Source organism: Gopherus evgoodei, chromosome 12 (assembly GCF_007399415.2).
Source record: "Gopherus evgoodei ecotype Sinaloan lineage chromosome 12, rGopEvg1_v1.p, whole genome shotgun sequence".
Taxonomy (NCBI): Eukaryota; Metazoa; Chordata; order Testudines; family Testudinidae; genus Gopherus; species Gopherus evgoodei.
This window is the reverse complement of record NC_044333.1, coordinates 34552694-34570386: the sequence shown is the minus strand read 5'-3', so window position 1 is coordinate 34570386 and position 17693 is coordinate 34552694. Positions and strand designations below refer to the sequence as shown.

Sequence of the window (17693 nt, the reverse complement as noted above, 5' to 3'; positions counted from 1 at the left end):
ACATGCTAATCAAGAAACCTCTTGGAGCCCAATTTGTCTAGGTTGGTTTGGTAATTAAGTCTGGCTCAATTTCTAGATCTAAGATATCAAGGAATTCATATGACCTCCAGTAGTTAAGCATGTCCCAAGTATTTTAAAACTGTAAAAGAATTATAATCTCTCTCCTATTCCTCCTTAGCCTGTTGGGAGAAATAGTTTGATTAGTTTATAGATGTTACTGATACTGTTGCTGCTTACTTATATTAATTAATTAGTGGGTGTGTTGTGTGACCCTGTGTATAAGTAAACAGCTGTAGGAACACTAAGTCAAAGACATGAGTTTTGCATTTCATTCCTACAACTATTTCTTCACACACAAAAGGCAGACAACACATCCACTAATTAATCAACATAAGTAAGGAGCATAATTTCTCATGGACAAGATAGTACATGAACTTTAAAACAAGTAATAAAGTTTAGTTAATATTTTGTTTGAGTTTTGGTCAGAGAGTCACATTGTACAAACTAGTTCACTCATCACTTATCGCTAAATGCAAATCTCACAGAACTGACAAGAAGCTTTGGATCTTTCATGTCTTGAGCATCAAGATTTAAAAAAATATTTAGGCACCTAACTCACATTGATTTCAATGTGATTTAGAGGCCTATATGCCTTTAAAGATCTGGCCCCAAATGATAATGTGCCAGCCAGCCAACGGGTTGCCTCCATTTGAGTCTATCCAACCTTGTATTAGATATAGAAGTCAAAGTCCTTTCATAATTGCTTTACAAGTCTGAATAGATAATCAGACAGAAACTGATGCGCTGGAAGTGCGAAACAAAAAAGCAAGATAAAGCCACTCAACAGTGACAAAAGTTGTGGTGACAAAATTTACCTCGGCAATTTGAACTGTTAATGAAAAAAAGTGAAGAGTTTGTTTTAGTTATTTATTTTTTAAAAAGTGAAGGGCTTTATTTGTTTTAGAAAATGTTTAACATGTACAAGGTGTGAAATCAATTGATGGAGTTTTCAGCTTGTTTTCTGCAGTGACAGATTGTCTCCTTATACAAGAATGCCTAGCCTTTGATAATGACAAAACAAGAAAATTCAAACAAATTATATTGGCAGTACTGCAAAGGAAATCAGGAAGCACTGCTCCCTTTCTGGGTCAGATTTGTTGCTCGCATTAATTGGGATATTAAGTAGAGCTGAGCAAACTGATTGGGTTAAACTAAAAATAAGTGACAAAAAAATCAAACCAGAGATGGGCCTGAACAAAACAGCCATGTCCAAACCGCCCTAGAATGATGGGGATGTTCAGATCCATTTCTAAACTCTTCAACTGGCCCCTATTCTCAATGGAACTGAAAATGCCACCCTTACTCAAGAAGAGTAATTGTGGAGTAACGTACCATCCATCATGACTGTGGATGACAGAATGAAGCCCAATATTAGCAGAATCAGACCCTTTGATCTGAACGCCACCTTAAATATTAAGTAAATTTAGATTCTGAATTTTACAACTGGCCCCTATTTCCTACACTAGCTGAACCAAACTCCTGGGGTAAAATCTTGTCCTGAGTAAAGCCAATGGCAAAATTTCCACTGACTCCACTCGGGCCAGGATTTCACCCATGGATCCTAACTATCAAAATACCAAACAGTACAACTCAAGCCCATCTCTTATTCAAAAAGATCCTCAACTAGAAGATTTTTAAAAGCTAGAAAAATATTATTTAACTTATTCTTCCAATATTATTATCTCATACATCTGTAATTCTTTGTTCCAGCTGGGATAAATGCTAGATATGCTTAACTACCATGAAAAAAGACGGTTCTGTTCTAGCTTAATCAGCAGCACAAGTAAGACTGCCTAGTGAGAGAGATGTTTGCTGAGATTTATATTACCATTTTGCGGACATAAAAACTCCGGAACTTTTGGATACTCAACCACAGTTATGGATGCTTATCTGAAATAAAGGAGCTTCTGGGTTCATCCCTCAGAAATCTAAAGATCTTTCTTCTTCTTTTTTAGAGAGATTTGGTCTTAAACATCATTGAAGCAAAACAGTTATGTCAAGGCCTGTCATGTTACAGAGGCAGCCAAACCAGACCCTTCAAATTTAGGAAGTGTGTGAATGCCCAGATCTGAATACGTCCCTGTTGTGTCAGCTGTGTCTTGGATCCAGTTTGGATGCCAAATTTGAGACACAAAAAAAGCTTGTGAGATCTCAGAGACATTAAATTCAAACCAAATTCCTAGCCACTACTCCACCTTGAGATCAAACTGTGACTGCAAACACTGTTGGGAAGAGCCCATGTCTCCATAAAGTGTTTGTACATGGGATGCCATGTCATGACTAGGATATCTGGGCACTACTATTATATACATAATAACTATAATAAAGCTAATGTGGATCTAGATTGGAACTCTACCTCCTTAGTCAATCTTTAGTTATAATTAACCCTCTTCAAACTGTTACATTCATTAACTGATGCCAAGTAGTGTTCAGAACAGGTCTGGCAGTTTTTCCTGCCTTTCAAGCTATCACAGAACATGAATACACTATTTCTGAGCAGATTCTTACAACCAATGCCTCCTGATCATAGTAAATTAGCGGCAAACATGTCAACTGCTGCTGGAAATTTCCTTTGGAAAGAAAGATTTAATCAGTATATCCCAGTACATGCTATAAATGGTGGTTACCAAAAACCAAATTCCACTGCATTGACTTTTGAACTTTGTCGTCATTCCAAACTTTGTCATTTTCTCAAGAGAAACCGTCATATTTGCAAATGTATTAGTGACTAATGGAATTAATCATTGCTGACACTAAAATTTTAGGTAAGGTTTTACAAACTTGGCCATCACTTATCTAATTCCAATAAACCACTCACAAATCAATCAGATAAGTAGCAATAAGGGTTTATGGGACCGAGGTCATTAAGGCATCAGCCTTGAAAAATACCCTTAATCCTTTGCCTAAAACCAAATGAAAATGGGATGGAAAAAAACCCTTAAGGCAGCAAAGGATTGTGAATACTTTAAAACTGCTTTTGCAATGAAACTTGCCCTGGTGCATTAGGCCAACACAAGATCTATGCATCACTGAGGCAGGATGCTGATGATGGAAACCGTGTATTTGGTGTTTGTTATTACTACTTCAAGTCAATGAGTGCGGCAGCACCCCCAGCATCCCTAGTTCCAGCTCCACTGCGCTGAGGTCATACATTTAGCTGTTAGGGTAGATTCTAAATGCAATGCTAAAAAATATTGCAAATACCATGGATAAGTCAGATACAGCTGAGGGCTTAAGTGGTGCATAGACTATGTACTGAGTCTGTGAGCAGGGGGAAATTTCATGCTAAGTATATTTTCAGCCAAGCAACTTGCACCAGCAAAATATTGACTTGAATTTTTGCATCTACACTTGGATTGCACCTTCAACTAACTGCAAGTGGGAACCAATTAGAAGGGAAAGTACCACTCATCGGCACCTGTAGAACATGAGATGTGACTCTGTCCTGATACATATATGTCCCCAGAAATATGCATCAAAACAGTGTCTGACGTGACCATGGTATTTGCAGTGTTTTATGTATTTAAGAGTGAGAATTTCTAAAGTGCTCAGCATCACCTTCTCTCTGCTCCCATCCAAGTCAATGGTTAAGGGGTGCTTTTTAAAAGCCCACTGTTAAATTTAGGAACTACTACAAACACGGCAGTAAATTTAACTACTACAGAAGGTAAATGCAGATTTTCTTCATTGTTTGCAGTGTTGTTGATTAAGCCGTGTTGGGCTCTGGGTATGAGACACAAGGTGGGTGAGGTAATATCGTTTATTGGACCAGCTTCTGTTGGTGAAAGAGACAAGCTTTTGAGCACCACAAAGCTAAAGAAGAGCTACGTGGAGCTTGAAAGTTTGTTTCTTTCACCAGCACAAGTTGGTCCAATAGAAGATAATACCTCACCCACCTTGTCTCCCTTTATTTTCTTAATGACTCCCACTGTTGGAGATCTGACACTTTAAACTTCTTTAATAATACTGTGCTATCCTCACTCCTGTTTTGGTTTTATTGTAGTTTATTTTCTTCCATTGAATGGGTTATCAGGTAAAAACTTCTGAGTTTAGGTCTTTAGCATGTTTACATTTGGATACTTTAACAGGAGTCAAAACAGAATACAAGTATTTGAAATATATACTTGGATAATTACTGTGTTCATTCTGTCCTGCTAATAATATTATACGATCATGTTTGTAAATGAAAAACAATAAAAATAGATGGAAAATAAAATACTGTACAGCTGGGACTTCAAGGGGCCAGGGTTCATTAATTTCAATTTTTAAGGTTCCATTTTAGCAATTTTTTAGATGTATGTGGGGGTTCGTGGCTTTCTTTGTATATACTGTAAAATATAATGTATTGCAGTAGTATATACTGTAATGAGTCATCTCATTGTAATGTTCCCTATTGCGTTTTAAAATACAGCTGTTTCAAATACAACAGCTGGGTCTACATAGACCAATTAATATGCTACATGTTAGCGTGCTTTAGAAATCACACCAATGTAGTCTGCATTACTGCTCTGTATAGACAAGTCCTTTGATACAAGTAACTATTTCCAGTGTTTACTTGATAAACACCAATTTCATTTCTTTTGTACCGGGGTATTTTATAGGGTGTTTATGAGTTACAATAGCAAATCAGAAGCCCCATGTACATTTTTTATCATTCCATTACATTAAAATCAGACTAGTATTTAAACTGATTTCTTAAAGGTTGGTGGAAAGGAGGGGATGTTCATTTTCCTTTTTATTTTTCAGACTGTACATTATTTTATCATAAGATGTATTATTTTCCTGGTTCTGAGCAGCTGTCTTTAGAATTCTGTATTTGTTTCTCATTGGAGGAAACCTAGAAAACACTTTCCTAGGGTATTAACATGAACATTTTTTGCCATTTTATGTCCAGCTACATATAACTTTTCTAAATATCTCCAGCCAAGCTTATTCTGAGTTGGCTGCTTTTCCCAGGCATTACTCCCACTGTCAAACATGCTAAAGAAGTCATTGTGAAGGATTTCAGTAAAAGCCACTTCAGTCAGCAAGGAGAGTCAAGTGCACAATCACATCCAAAATCCACCTAGAGTTGATTTATCTGAGATTTTCCAAGTAAAGAGACCATTTCTTCCTAGTCACCACACATATCATTAAGAGAATCGGCTTGACAGGGCCCCCTCCCAACAATTCTGCATGGTTATTTGCATGGTCCTCCTATGTCAAATATGTTTTTGAATACCATATGAAATTGTTAATGGGAACATGAAGATTGCATTGGTTAACTATCCAAAAGTCAACAAATGCCATATTTTAGGTTGCACATGTAACAGGCCATCTGAAAAATAAAATGTAGCTCAATTTTTCAAGTGGCTAGTGATTTTTGCCTGAATTTTTGGGTGCCAAATTTAAGATGCCTTTAAAAGGGCTAGATTTTCAGAAACTGCTTAACACACACCTCTGAACAGCAGGACTCTCTAGCTGAACACCAAAAGAAAGAGGCCTCCAACAACCACTGGTCATTTTTGGAAATCTTGGCCAGTGTGTCTTCCTTTCTTTTTTACAGTGCATAAAGGAGGGTAAAAAACATACTGATGGTTAGAAATATTAGGAACAGCAATTCCTAACTTCCCCTCATCTTTGCCAAAGGACTCACTGGAAGACTTAGATATAAGAACAGTGTTTTCTCAATGCTTGTTTAAAGGATCAAGGGCATGTTGAATCTTTAAGAAAGACATTATTTGGCAAGTGTCTCTCATCCATTTGAGGTAAATAGAGGTTAACAAAAACAAATGAAGAACAAAGTGTTTAAAACTGTCTGAGTAGAATTCATTACCCTCTTTTGTGAATCAGATTTCTCTGGCATGAATATCATACAGCTTTTTCAGTAGTCCTTAGAATCTTCTAGAAACCACAAAGTAAGGAAAACCTAAAATTTCAAGTGTTAAAAAAGAAGCAAAGAAAAAATCTTCTTTATACATCATCAAGAAAGGGAAAAGGGCATGATCCTTTTTTTAAGGCCTATGAATGTCCCCTTTAATTCTCCTTCCTTATGTATGTGCAACACACACATTTGGGGGAGGGATAGCTCAGTGGTTTGAGCATTGGCTTGCTAAACCCAGGGTTGTAAGTTCAATCCTTAAGGAGACCACTTAGTGATCTGGGGCAAAAAAATCATTACTTGGTCCTGCTAGTGGAGGCAGGGGGCTGGACTCAATGACCTTTTGAGGTCCCTTCCAGTTCTAGGAGATTGGTATATCTCCAATTATAGAAGATGCACTCCTCATGCACAGCTTTATCTTTGCTGCACCATTTTTATCTGCTATACTGTATGATGACCTGAAAAATATTTATACTTTTCTCATGGAAATTTCTTATTTTCCATGTGCACTGTAGTTTTTGAAATAATACAGAAAAAACCCTGCCACAAACCTAAGAAGCTTTCAAACCATTCATCTTTTAGCGTATCAAGAAAGAGGGGAAAAAAAATCTACTGCCTTCCTGACATAGCGATTCATCTACATTGAAACTAACTCATTGTTTTTTCAGATTGACTAATCAAGTTAAGAGCTCTCCTACAGAACTTTTCAACTGCAGTTTGCACAACAGGATTTCAGTGAGCATGCTGAGCAGATGAGTTTTATAACAGGTCAGATAGAAAGAGCTACAGTCCATTAAAATAAACATTTGCATTGCTCTGGATAATCTACCACACTGCACTATTTTTATGTGATTTGCTTTGCTCTTCTAGGGAAATAAAGTTTATCCATAATTTAACACATGCCCCACCAGATTAGACAGGGACAGCATTGGAGGTTTGATATTTAAATGCATTAGCTTGGAAAGATTACTATGACTTTCCAGCTGAAAATATTCAGGGTTTATTTTGAATGAATTGAGGGAAAAAGGTAACCCAGCAAAGGAAGAAACAGCTGCAAAAAAAAAAAAAAAAAAAAAGAGAGAAACAGAGTCACAAGGTGAAATTGGTATGACTTGGTAACATAAATCTGACTAGTAACTCCAGCTGTGAATCAGGAGTCCATAATGTGGCATTTACCTGACAGAAACCACAACCTGGTGCATTTGAAGCAGTGCTGTTTAGCAAATATGGATATTCATATGACTGGGCAACCCCTTCCAAGTGACAAGAGACAGGGAAAGCTTCGAAACAACAGGTATTGATCAGCACACACTGGGAAACACAGTGTAACAGCTTGATGGTAATGATCAGAACTGTCAGCACAGAATGGATACGTCATGCTTTTGGAAAATGAGATTTTCACTCTGGATGAGGCCACAGAAGGCAATTGCTCAGGCCTGCAACAAGAAGCGGCAATGTGCAAATCTGATTGCCTCTTCGGGTTTTGATTCCATCTGTTAATCTATACTAATGTAACCAATACTGGTTATAGTATTATATTAAAGTAACCAAATGCAACCAAGTGCACAGTCAAAGTGGTAGAAAGAGCATGTGAAATGACAGCTCTGATGTGGCCAAATCACGTATGACAAACAATTGCTGTAAAGTTATTATACAGATTTTTTTTAAAGTCATTTGTTTGAATTTCCATAGGGAAATTGTGGACCAGGTGGTGACTCTGAATTCCTTCCGAGTCTTTTCTATTAAAATGATTACTTACACCTTTTTGTAACTGTTGTTCTTCAAGATGTGAAAGGGAAGCCACACATGCGCCCTGACTTCCCTCATGCTCAGAGCAGAGGATATAAAGGGAGGAGCCTGACTTTGTGAAGACAGAGGTACAGGCCACAATGCTAAGACTACTCACTTGATAAGTGGGAATTGCTTCTCTATCAAGGGACCGTGTCACCGAGATTTCAGTCCTTCATGTAATCATAGAAGATTAGGGTTGGAAGTTCTGCCCAACCCATATAATCATAGAAGATTAGGGTTGGAAGAGACCTCAGAAGGTCATCTAGTCCAAGCCCCTGCTCAAAGCAGGAACAACCCCAACATTCGTACTGGAATGTAATTGGGGAGGTGAACGTATGAAACAAATCTCAAGGAACATTAGTTACCAGAAGGTGAGTAACTGTTTTTTCTTCTTCAAGAGATTGCATATGTCCACTATACTGTAAGTGACTCCCAAGCTGTTATCAGCGAAGGTGAGGCTAGGAGAAGAGGGGACTGCTTTTCACACATTCACATCTTCCCTTGGTGATGCAGTAATTGCATAGTACCTAGCACACGTACCAATGTCAACAATAGAGATGTTTCCTATAAAAGCAGTGGAGGTTGAATGCACCCGAGCTGAGTGGTGTAATATCCTTAGCAGTACAGCACATAGCAATGTAGATGTCAATCCATTGAGAGAGCAGTTGTGCAGTAACAAGATGACCTCCCCTTCATTCTGCATAGGCCACAAAGAGCTGTCAAGAAAACCAAGAAGGGACCTGCCGCTGAAGTGCCGGTCTTCGGTGTTAATTCAGTGGTGGGGGGCCCCCGCTGTGGGTCTTCGGGGCACTTAGGCAGTGAGTCCTGGAGCAGAAGGACCCACTGCCACTGAATTACCACCAACGTGGACTCCTCCGCCACCGAAGACTCCAGGCCCCTTGAATCCTCTGGAGGGCTCTGCCTTCGATACTGGAGTGACTTATCTTTGCCACAGAAGAGTCACACACCGTGGATTCGAGGACATCCAAGCCACTCTCTTTTCAAGCTTCAGAGGCCAAGAGTGCTCCAAGTAGTCATACTTTTTGGAGGACTGCTCTGGTGGTGGTGATCTCTGTGAGCAGGCAATGCTGGGAGTTCATTCCTGGGAGCAGTGGTCAAGGAGCTCCCTTGCAAGCTCCAATGCTGGGCAAAAAGCAATTTCCCAGAGGTAGGGGCGCTGGAATGGGGGGGGGGGCAAAAGGGCCATGGACCCTCTCACTTTATACCACCCATAAGGATGAGCAATGGAGGGTAGGGGGTGGAGAGGAGCAAGCAGAAGGTGGAGCCTTGGGAAGAACAGGTGGAGAGGAACAAGGCAGAACTCCCGCCACTCCTGATCTAAGGCACTCTTCTCTCTGCTTCTTCATTTTTGTTTTGAAGGCACAGCTGATAAGACACCTGTCTCTGACATGACCCTCAAACAGAGAGAGTGAAGAGTACTAATGGGCATAGGCTTGCAACACCCCAAGCATGGTTTGAAGCCAGAGGACCTTGCTATAGGCTCCGATGATACCAGGGGATGCTCAGACATGTCACCTATATGAACAATAATAAAATACAATTACAACAAAGAAAAGGTGCTCAAAGGAACCAAACCAAGTACCGCTAACTAACAACTAGATATCTAATTAACTTGTATTAATTAGATGTTCAAAGAGACATGAGGACTGTTAAGCATAGTACACGCTCTGACCTCTGACAGTGAGAAGGAAATGTAGGATGGGCAGGATGGCTCCCCCAGTTATAGTGTTAGCTCAGAGTGCGAGGGAAGCCAGGTTGCATGTGTGACTGTCCATGTGTACAGTAGGGAAAACTCTCTGGAAGTGGTGCACAAGATGCACATATACCTGCTCAACTACTTGAACAAGAAAAAATATTATAATTCTTCCGAATATTATATCTGCCAAATGCACAAATATATATGCTCATGTTAACAACATTTTTGATAGCTCATTGGACAGAACTCCATGATTAGAAAGTAGACCTAGACAATATATTGTTCAGGGGCAGCTTGAGAAAATAAGAAGAGAAGCATAGAAATGAAATTAATCTATGTGGCATGAAGAAAGTTTAATTAGACAGAAGGTTGCAAAACAAGGGAGGATTTGATAATACTTCCACAGCAATGTTCTCAAAGCAGACCTCTTTTTGTCCAAGCAGAACTTTGAGTTCACAAATCAACTTCATGCACAGTTTTCCCAAACTGCCTCTAGGAGACACAAAAGATAGACTTTACGCATACCAAACACAAATATTTATGTGCTGGTCTGACTCACAGCTCAGAAACAGGAAAGAAAAAGCTAGCGTTAGGAATCTGGATCATCTCTCATTTAGAGATAATAAATATGGTTGGTTTCCATGCGTGTGGGTGTTTATGAGAGTGAGTGTGTCCAGAAATTGCATATGCACGTTTTTATGTTCTGAAAATTTTATAGAAATAGTAACACGCAAAATTAACCAACATATCAAACCTGTTGTACTCTCAAAAAACAGCAAACCTGAGCCACAGAAAAAAAAGATACTTTGTGAAGACAGAGGTACAGGCCACAATGATAAGACTACTCACTTGATAAGTGGGAATTGCTTCTCTATCAAGGGACCGTGTCACCGAGATTTCCCCAGTGTTCTCATTGATTTTGAATGCTCCTTTTGGCTCTTGATCCACTCCCTTTCCAGAAAGTCGAAACTTTGATCCCTCTGTTCCATCACTGTCGATAACCTGTTAGGTGACAGTAACAAGTTAGGACTCAGCTCAGCTGAACTGATCAAAACTCTTATAAAAATAGTAATTCAACAGAAACAATTTAAACTTTACTCTAATGCAAAACTATATAATGAATTTCTTGACATTAAAAATGAAGCCATAAAAAAAACCCCTGCTTTAAATAATCCAGAAAACAGAGTGAAATTTTAGTATCTTATCCTGAAAAAACTTGATGTTAATAGGATTAGGTCAACAGTCAGTCAGTCACTAGCCTATCCTTCCTCCCCCTGCAAGAGGAACTACAATTATCCAAACTATTGTTATCCTACCTATCCTATCGAGTACAGCACTTGCCCACCGGCTAGGGGTGGTGGTGATTTGATTTTTCATTTAAACTGGGGGATGGGGAGGAATCAGATGTTCCATTTAAGTGGGAAAGAATTTGGAGACTTGATTCCACTCTAAATAGTTAAAAAAAAAAAACTCAGTAGCAACCACCTATCACACAATGATTCTCAATTCATTTCTAAACAATTTAAAGTAAGACTGACACTGTTTCATGCACATCCACCCCTTAGTTTTAAAGCAAGGAAAATCCTCCTAATTAAATATTTGAGTGCCCTGCCCGGGACATCGCTTAGCCATGCAGATGGAATTCCTGTTCTTTTCATGTGTCTATTCTTGGATAACACTCCCTCTTTTCTGCATTTGAGAGAATGCCTAAACATCCCTTTTCAGGTGTGTTCCACATTAGTGGCAGCAGCATGTGGAAACTCCTAGAGCTACGTGAAGTTTCTTACAAGCTAGACACTTTGCAAACTCATATTTACACACCAGAACCTAAAAGGATTATAAACTAATCTTGCCCTTTTATGCTGACAATCTTGCCAAATCATTCTTTCCTGTTGCTGTTTCCATGTTATTTTTGTTTTTACCATTTCGTTAATGTTTCCACAGAAACATTAAGTCAAATATTTATCTGCTGGTCTGAATCACAGCTTAGGAAAAAGCAAAGGAAAAGTATTGGGAATTCTGGATCCACTCCCATTTAGATTTAATGAAATGCACAATGTCCCTGAGGAAATGCACGCTTGTTGCCCTGTTATTGTGGGTTCAGCAATGCCAGTTTGCAGATTATTGGGCAGTATGATTTTTGGCTAACTCGCACAATCAGTATTCCATTTTTTTAATTTTAATTGAGAGAAAATTTGCCACAAGACAATACTCTGCAAGAAAAAGAATGTCAGAAATGAAGCTTCTCCTCTCAAACAAAATGTTTTTTGTCGGGGTGGGGAGGGCAGAATGTGTGTAATAAATGTGTTCCACCTTCTTTGTCTTCTTCTCAAAACATGAATGGATTCCCCTCTACCCTCATCCAATTCTGAATATGCCACGGCAAAACACAGTCAGGATAGGCCCATGCAGATCTCCCCTTCCAATCAACAATCAGGCAAAGCTCACTTGGTGTCATGATCTTTTCTTCCTAGGAGAGCCTTGGATCCCACTTTTGTCATTTTCTTGGGAGAGGGGAGAGCTGCTGGCCTTCTAGTCTCTACACCCTCTCTTCTGGGGCCTGATTCTGCCATCAGCTCAACACGTGCAACTTACACTCAAACCTACAAAACCAGAAAGTCTTTTATCTGCCCCCCTTTTTCCAAATGGTAGTCCCTCCTAGAGTGCACCACTGCAACAAGCAATCCCTACTAACAACACTATGGCTCAAACTGCCCACATGCTATCGTGGTTCAGAGAGTGTGCACAGCTAACTGGAGGGGAGTGGTATTGAACATCAGGAGATCTCTCAGAGGATCATCCTTGATGTAGCGTTGGAAACCATGGAGCACATGGAAGCCTGAAGTATCAGTTTCACCTGACTGCTATTGTTTGGGACTGGCAGCGACAGGACTTTAAAAAAGTCATTTTTTAAAAGTTTGGGTTTTTTAATGGTTAATTAGCCACAACATGCTCCCAGGAATATAACAGGAACATTAACATCTTCTAATTAAGATGCTCATATAAAGCCTCCATAAATCAAAGAAAGTGCATTTCCCAGTTCACACTAAGCTCAATACAGATGAAAAGTTTAATAAAAATCAGACTTAATTTGCCATATGTTTTGGTGCTTCAACAAGAATAAGGAGGAAAAAACAGTATGACTTTCTAACATCGCTTCTCATAAACTGGTTTCTAAGACTAATATCTTAAATAGTACCATTCATGCCAAGATATCAAAGTATATCACAAAGGTGGATGTTATGATTCCCACTTTATAGATGGAGAAACTGAGGCACAGAAAAGTTAAGGCTAAAATTTTCAATACTGGGTGCTCCTACATAAGTGGTCTGATTTTCAGGGGATCTGAGTGCCTGCAGCTAAGAATGGGCCACTCATATCAGGAGCTCTGAATTTAGGTACTATAGGTTGAAAACTGTGTCTTAACATCAGGTCTCTTGACCGTTAGTCTCCTATTTTATCTACTAGCTCACACTGCTCTGGGTATTTAAGAGTACAAACATTATTTGAGTATAATGGAAACACAGCATGGATTACACTCCAGAAATTAAAAACTTTCTTAGCAATAACTTATAAGAATCCATATAGAGCCAGGTTTGCAAGGTGCTGAGTTCCTCTTGTGAGGTGCAAGTCAGCCTCAGCTGCAATTAATTTCAATGGGATTTGAGAGTTCCCAAAACCATGCAGAGGATCCAGATCTCAGTTAGTAGTCATAGAATCATAGGACTGGAAGGGACCTCAAGAGGTCTTCTAGTCCAGTCCCCTGCACTCATGGAAGGACTGAGTATTATTTAGACCATCCCTGACAGGTGTTTCTCTAATGTGCTCTTAAAAATCTCCAATGATGGAGATTCCATAACCTCCCTAGGCAATTTATTCCAGTGCTTAACCACCCTGACAGTTAGGAAGTTTTTTCTATTGTCGAATCTAACCCTCCCTTGCTGCAGTTTAAGGCCATTGCTTCTTGTCCTATCCTCAGCAGTTAAGAACAACATTTTATCTTCCTCCTCCTGGTAACAACCTTTTATGTACTTGAAAACTGTTATGTCCCCCCTCAGTCTTCTCTTTTCCAGACTAAACAAATCCATATTTTTTCAATCTTCCCTCATAGTTCATGTTTTCTAGACCTTTAATCATTTTTGTTGCTCTTCTCTTTCTCCAACTTGTTCACAACTTTCCTGAAATGTGGTGCCCAGAACTGGACACAATACTCCAGTTGAAGCTAAATCAGTACAGAGCAGAGCAGAAGAATTACTTCTTGTGTCTTACAACACTTCTGCTTATTCACCCCAGAATGATGTTGGGTTATTTTTGCAACACTGTTACACTGTTGACTCATTTAGCTTGTGATGCACTATGGGCACCAGATCCCTTTCTGCAGTACTCCTCCTAGGCCAGTGATGGGCAACCTATGGCCCGCAGGCTGTAAGGACGTGTCGGCCGCCGCTTCCTGCAGCTCTCATTGGCTGGCAACGGCGAACCGTGATCACTGGGAGCTATGGGCGGCCATGCCAGCAGACAGTCAATGTAAACAAACTGTCTCGTGGCCCACCAGCAGAGTTCCCTGATGGGCCGCGTGCTGTAGATTGCCCACCACTGTCCTAGGCAGTCATTTCCCATTTTGTATGTGTACAACTGATTGTTCCTTCCTAAGTGGAGTACTTTGCATTTGTCCTGATCGAATTTTATCATATTTACTTTATACCATTTCTCCAGTTTGTCCAGATCATTTTGAATCATAGGATATCCTCCAAAGCATGTGGAACTCCTCCCACAAACTTTATAATTGTACAGTCTAAGCCATTATTAAAATCTTTTATGAAGATATTAACAGAACAAGACCCAGAACTGATCCCTGCAGGACTCCACTCATTATGTCCTTCCAGCATGGACTGTAAACCACTGATAACTACTCTCTGCGAACTGTTATGCACCCACCTTTTAGTAGCTCCATCTAGGTTGCATATCCCCCATTTGTTTATGAGAAAGTCACGCAAGACAGTATCAAAAGATTTACTGAAATCAAGATATACCACATCTACCACTTTCCCCCTGTCCACAAGGCTTGTTAACCTGTCAAAGAAAGCTATCAGTTGGTTTAACACGATTTGTTCTTGACAAATCCATGCGGATTGTGACTTACTGCCTTATTATCTTCTAGATGTTTGCTAATTGATTGCTTTATTACTTGCTCCATTATCTTTCCGGGTACAGAAGTTAAGGTGACTGGTCTGTAATTCCCCAGATTGTCCTTATTTCCCTTTTTATAGTTTTCAGAAGATTGGAAAGGGCAAATATAGTACCACTCTCTCCTGTCTTCCATGACTTTTCAAAGATAATTGCTAATGGCTCAGATATCTCCTCAGTCAGCTCCTTGAGTATTCTAGGATTCATTTAATCAGGCCACAATGATTTGAAGACATCTAACTTGTCTAAGTAATTTTTAATTCATTTTTTCCCTATTTTAGCCTCTGATACTACCTCATTTTCACTTGCAATCACTACGTTAGACGTCCAGTCGCCACCCCAGCTGAATACACACATACCAATAATGTTATAGTAATACTTGTTCAGCTGGCCCTGAAATTCCAATGCCTTCTGCACACAGAAGACCCAAAATATGGCTATTAATTACACTGTATACTCTGCTTTTATATTGTTTTAATGTTTAGAGGGAATTTCAATCCTTAAAACAAGGTATTGATAAGGTTGTATATAGAGAATGACTAGCCTGAAGGGGAAGGATGGTTCAGTGGTTAGGAGACTAGGGGGAGTCCTGTGCTCTATTCTTAATTTTGCAACAAACTTTCTATGTGACCTTGGGAAAGCCACTTTGCTTCTCTTGCCTCAATTCTCCATATGTAAACTGGGGATAAAAGCACTTCCCTACCTTACAGAGGCATTGTGAGAGTAAATACATTAAAGACTACCAGGTGCTATGATACTATCATTAAAGAGGCCATATAAGAAGTGCCTTAGATAGACCAAAAGGAAAGACACTTAAGACAAAGTGCTTAGGATCATGATGACTCATACCACTCTGTAGAAAATGGAATGTTCCTAAGTTGGTAAAAGCTGCCTCTTGGCTGAAACATATTAAACAAACATGATTTTTCAGCAGACTGTGTGTCCCATCCAGCTAAGCTCATTTCAACACTGTGATCCCTCAGTTGTTACAGGCTTATCACAGCAATAAATCAGAGTATTCTCAAAAAAGGGAGATAAAAACAACAGTACCACCACATTCTCCAAGAGAGAATTTTTTATAGTTCTGCAACTTCAGCAATTCTGCCATCAACAACATTTATTCCATGTTAGGAAGCATGGAAGTGTCATTACTTCAGAGTAGTTCACATGAAATATTTCCTGAATTTCTAAATCCTTACCACTGGCTATCTGTATTTCAGAGATGCAACATTTCAGCCCTGCAAAGGGGTTCTTGCAGTGCCCATATATGGCATGAGATTTTGAAAGCCATCTAAATAAACTAGACTGTTTGGATATCTTGACCATGATTCTTGCACCAGTAACTCAACCAGGCCAAATTCTAATTTTTTGCTTGCAATTAAATTAATTAGTTTAATTGCCTGCAGTTTAATGTAATGTTTGCCTGAGGATAACCCATAAAATCATGTGATTGCTATTAAAGGGTGAGAATTTGGCCCATAAACATGAATACTTGACCCCAGACACCAAGCCAACTCTTGTGAAAACCCAGGAATGAAAGAAAAGGAAAATGTCAAGTTAATGTTTTTTCAGTGGTATGGCAGGGACTGGGGAACACTGTACTTTCTTCCTTCCTTGAATATATGCGTTGACTATAAATTTTTTACCTGGTTTTGTTGAAAGACTTAGTAAACACTTCTCTGTATTTCTTTCAGAGAAAGGATAGTTTACACAGTTAGTGAACAAACAGACACATTTGAACTTTGCAAAGAAAACTGTAACTCGGTTATTTTAATTTTAAAACTATGTTTCCCTTTGCAAGCTTAATTAGATTCTCAGCCTCTACTCAATGTCACATCCCCAAGGGTCAATTTTAATTGGGAGAAACACGTGACTGGAGTGTGTTCTAAATTTCACACTTTCAAGTGTATAATAAAAAGGCAATGTCTATTGGGCAAAAGCTACTTTTCCAAGATTAGCCATTCCTTTTTAGACGTCTTTGGGCTACATTTTGTATTGGTTCTTTTTGCTACTACCTAAAAACAAAAGTGACTATTGGATAGGCTTTTCTTTGCAGCTTATAAATTAAAGACAACATGACACTAACTATTACATTGCATAATGCAGCTGAAAACATCTTTGGAAATTGAAGTCTGCTTTACAGATATAGAAAAATGCTAAGATATGCCTATATATAAATAAATTGAACTTGAAAATTATTTTTTCTAGCTGTCATCACAAAATAGGAATGTCTCTCTTTCTCCAATATTGCAATTTTCTGTTCACAAATTTTGTATAAATAAAATAAAATGAATTATGAAAATGAAAAGACACAAACTTGTTCCCAATATTGTATTTATACTTCTCTAATTATAAATCTGTTTGGAATGGAAGACATCTTTGGAAACTAAGATCTAGTGCACATGCTCAGCACCTCTTGAGTAAGCTGCATATGTGCTTGCAAATCTGACTGGGAGAGAATTTATAGCAACCTTATATAAACATCTCCAGCACCTGCCAAATCCAAATGGAGAATCTAATTCATGAAGGCAAATTATCATGTATCTGACTTTAAGCCATTTGAAGTGCATCACATGCCACATATTGACATCAAAGCGGCATTTGATTCAGTTGACGGGTCAGCACTTTGGCTCACACTGAAAAGAGATGGAGTTCCAAGCCCTCTGCTAACTCTGGTACACCAATCTTCACACCTGTATCGAATGAGAGTATGTGTTGGGTCATGGTCTTCATTGTGTTTCCACAATCTCTGGTGTGCAGCATGGTTGCATTCTCACTCTGGCACTATTCTGCCTAGTTATCAGCTGGATATTAGGACTTGCCTTTCACATATCAGAAGCCAGGTTGGTCAAGAAGCATTCGCCCACCAAGACCATGCAGATGATGGTGCTTTGCTTATGGAGAAGTCGGAGAATTTCGGCCCTGCCTGCCAAGATCTTCAAGATGCCACCCATACTACGGGGTTAAATGTCTCCTGACAGTAGACGAAGGTCCAGAACCTCAGAGCTGGGCCACCAAAACCCCTATTTCAGGTGAGGGCGAGATCTTGGAGAGCACTGATGAGTTCCTCTACCTAGG

The 17693-nt window shown here is 39.2% G+C and overlaps 1 protein-coding gene across 2 annotated transcripts in view; it reads right to left on the bottom strand.

Moving 5' to 3' along the window:
• The window catches only part of CDH13 (cadherin 13), a 749109-nt gene that overhangs the window by 393906 nt on the left and 337510 nt on the right, over nt 1–17693 (bottom strand). Inside the window, exon 5 of one of the 2 annotated variants that reach the window (XM_030581605.1) lies at nt 10278–10430. In XM_030581605.1, coding sequence (XP_030437465.1) covers nt 10278–10430 — 153 coding nt within the window. Of the gene's footprint in view, nt 1–7826; nt 7872–10277; nt 10431–17693 lie in introns of those variants that run through there. The other variant, XM_030581606.1, reaches the window with a different exon arrangement.